The sequence below is a fragment of the Otolemur garnettii genome, unplaced genomic scaffold (assembly GCF_000181295.1).
Source record: "Otolemur garnettii isolate 467f Iridium unplaced genomic scaffold, OtoGar3 scaffold00140, whole genome shotgun sequence".
Classification (NCBI taxonomy): Eukaryota; Metazoa; Chordata; class Mammalia; order Primates; family Galagidae; genus Otolemur; species Otolemur garnettii.
In genome coordinates, this window is record NW_003852535.1 from 1,114,609 (window position 1) to 1,116,375 (window position 1,767).

A 1,767-nucleotide genomic window follows, 5' to 3' on the forward strand; every position below is an offset into this window, starting at 1 on the left:
GCGGCCGGCGGGGCCACGATGGACGGACCCAGAGACCAATCCGTTTCTTAGAAGTCCATTCCTCCCTCCATTCGGGGAGCCTGAGATAGGCGGAGCTCGAGGTGCGGAGGAGGCAGGGTTGAGGGAATTACTCTCCGCTGTCCAATGAGAGGGAAGCAAAGATGATAGGCTGGACTTGAAGCCAATAGTAGGGGAGCACAGAGAGCCCCCTAGAAGTGTTCGACCAGTGAGGCGGCGAGGAAGGGGCGGGAGCCGGGGGTCCCGGCAGCTTCTAGTAGGTTCCAGAAGGCGGCGCGTGCAGTTGGGAACGCGGAGCGGACGGATTCGATTCAACGGGGTTCCGGGCCGGGCTATGGAGCAGGTGAAGGGGGAGGGGCGGCTGAGGCCCCAGGACCGCTCGGGGATCGGCGGAGGCTAGGCCGCAGTGGAGGGGCGGAGCGGGCATCCGATTGAGGCGGTCAGGGCGGAGTACCGGGCCGGACGGGGCTGCAGTGGGGAGTGGAGTGTGTGAGGGCCGCGGCTGGCGGGCAGGAGAGGGGTTTGTAGCGAGGCCCGGCCTCGGGAGCGCCCATCTCTTCCTGGCTCGGCGAGGAGGCCCCAGTTCGGCGTGACCCTGCGCGGCGGGAAGAGGGGCAATGGCCGGGCCCAGGAGGTGACCGAGATGTGGCTTCGGGCTAAGCGGGGGATGGTGCGGCCGCTCCGGGAGGGGGAGAGGTGGGCGAGGGGCCGGAGTCACCAGAGAAGTGGCGGTCTGGGAGAGCAGAGACTCCCGACGGAGAGGCCGACTTGGCCACGGTTAACTTGGAGGAATCCCGGGAGTAGGGGCGGTGATACACTGGGAGTAGGTGAGGCTCTTAGCAGCCTGGGACCCGGTTGTGTTAAGTACTACTTTTCTGCGTCTGGGAAGGTCGGGGTGGGAGAGTGTTGAGTGGAGGTTTGACGAGCAGCAGACCGACTTTGCCTGATGCAGAAAAGGGGAGGGTGCCGTAAAAGTCCTTGGAGTGAATTGCGTCTCTGCCAGTGTTTTACAAATGTATATGCGGCCCCTCCCCCTCTGAGTGTGATCGCGTGATTGTAGAGGGACTGAGGGCTGTCGGTTTCTGGTTACTTGGGGTGGAATTAGTGACTTTAAACAATTTGGATTCTATAGATGAGCAGCACGAAGTTTTGTGCGTCCGCTCAGCATTTTGAGGGGGCCAAGTTTGAAGCTGCTGCTGCTGCTTGCTCTCAGTAACTTAGTATGTTCTAAGGGCCCTGTAGTTATCAAAGGCCTACAGAGGTTTTGTTCCATTGGAAGCTGTCATTGAGCTGTAATGATTTGTCGGAAATAAAGAAAAAACAGCTTACTTTTTTTGGTATGATTTAAAGCTTAACCCTTGCTGTAGTATAGCAATGGCTCCTTAGGCAAAGCTGGGACCTTTCTGCTTACTTAAAGAGAGTGGAAATGGAGAGGTTAGTAAATTTTTTGTGCCCTTGTAATAAATTCTATTAAACAGGCTATATAGTATAGGCAAAGCACAGATTCTGGAATAAGACCTTGCTCTTTTGCATTTAAGAAAGGGTTCCTGCTGTTATCAAAATAGTTTTTTTAGGCTCGGCGCCTATAGCTCAACTGGCTAAGGCGCCAGCCACGTACACCTAAAAAGGTGGCGGGTTCTAATCCCCAGCCCGGACCGCCAAACAACAATGACGGCTGCAACCAAAAAATAGCCGGGCGTTGTGGCGGGCGCCTGTGGTCCCAGCTACTTGGGAGGCAGAGGCAAGAGA

General features: G+C 56.8%; 1 protein-coding gene across 1 annotated transcript in view; it reads left to right on the forward strand.

Moving 5' to 3' along the window:
* Window positions 1-215: 215 nt before the first annotated feature.
* Window positions 216-1,767, forward strand: part of STIP1 (stress induced phosphoprotein 1) — an 18,161-nt gene continuing 16,609 nt past the window's right edge. The window contains exon 1 of the mRNA XM_012810601.2: window positions 216-361. Coding sequence (XP_012666055.1) covers window positions 353-361 — 9 coding nt within the window. The 5' untranslated portion in view covers window positions 216-352. The remainder of the gene's footprint in view (window positions 362-1,767) is intronic.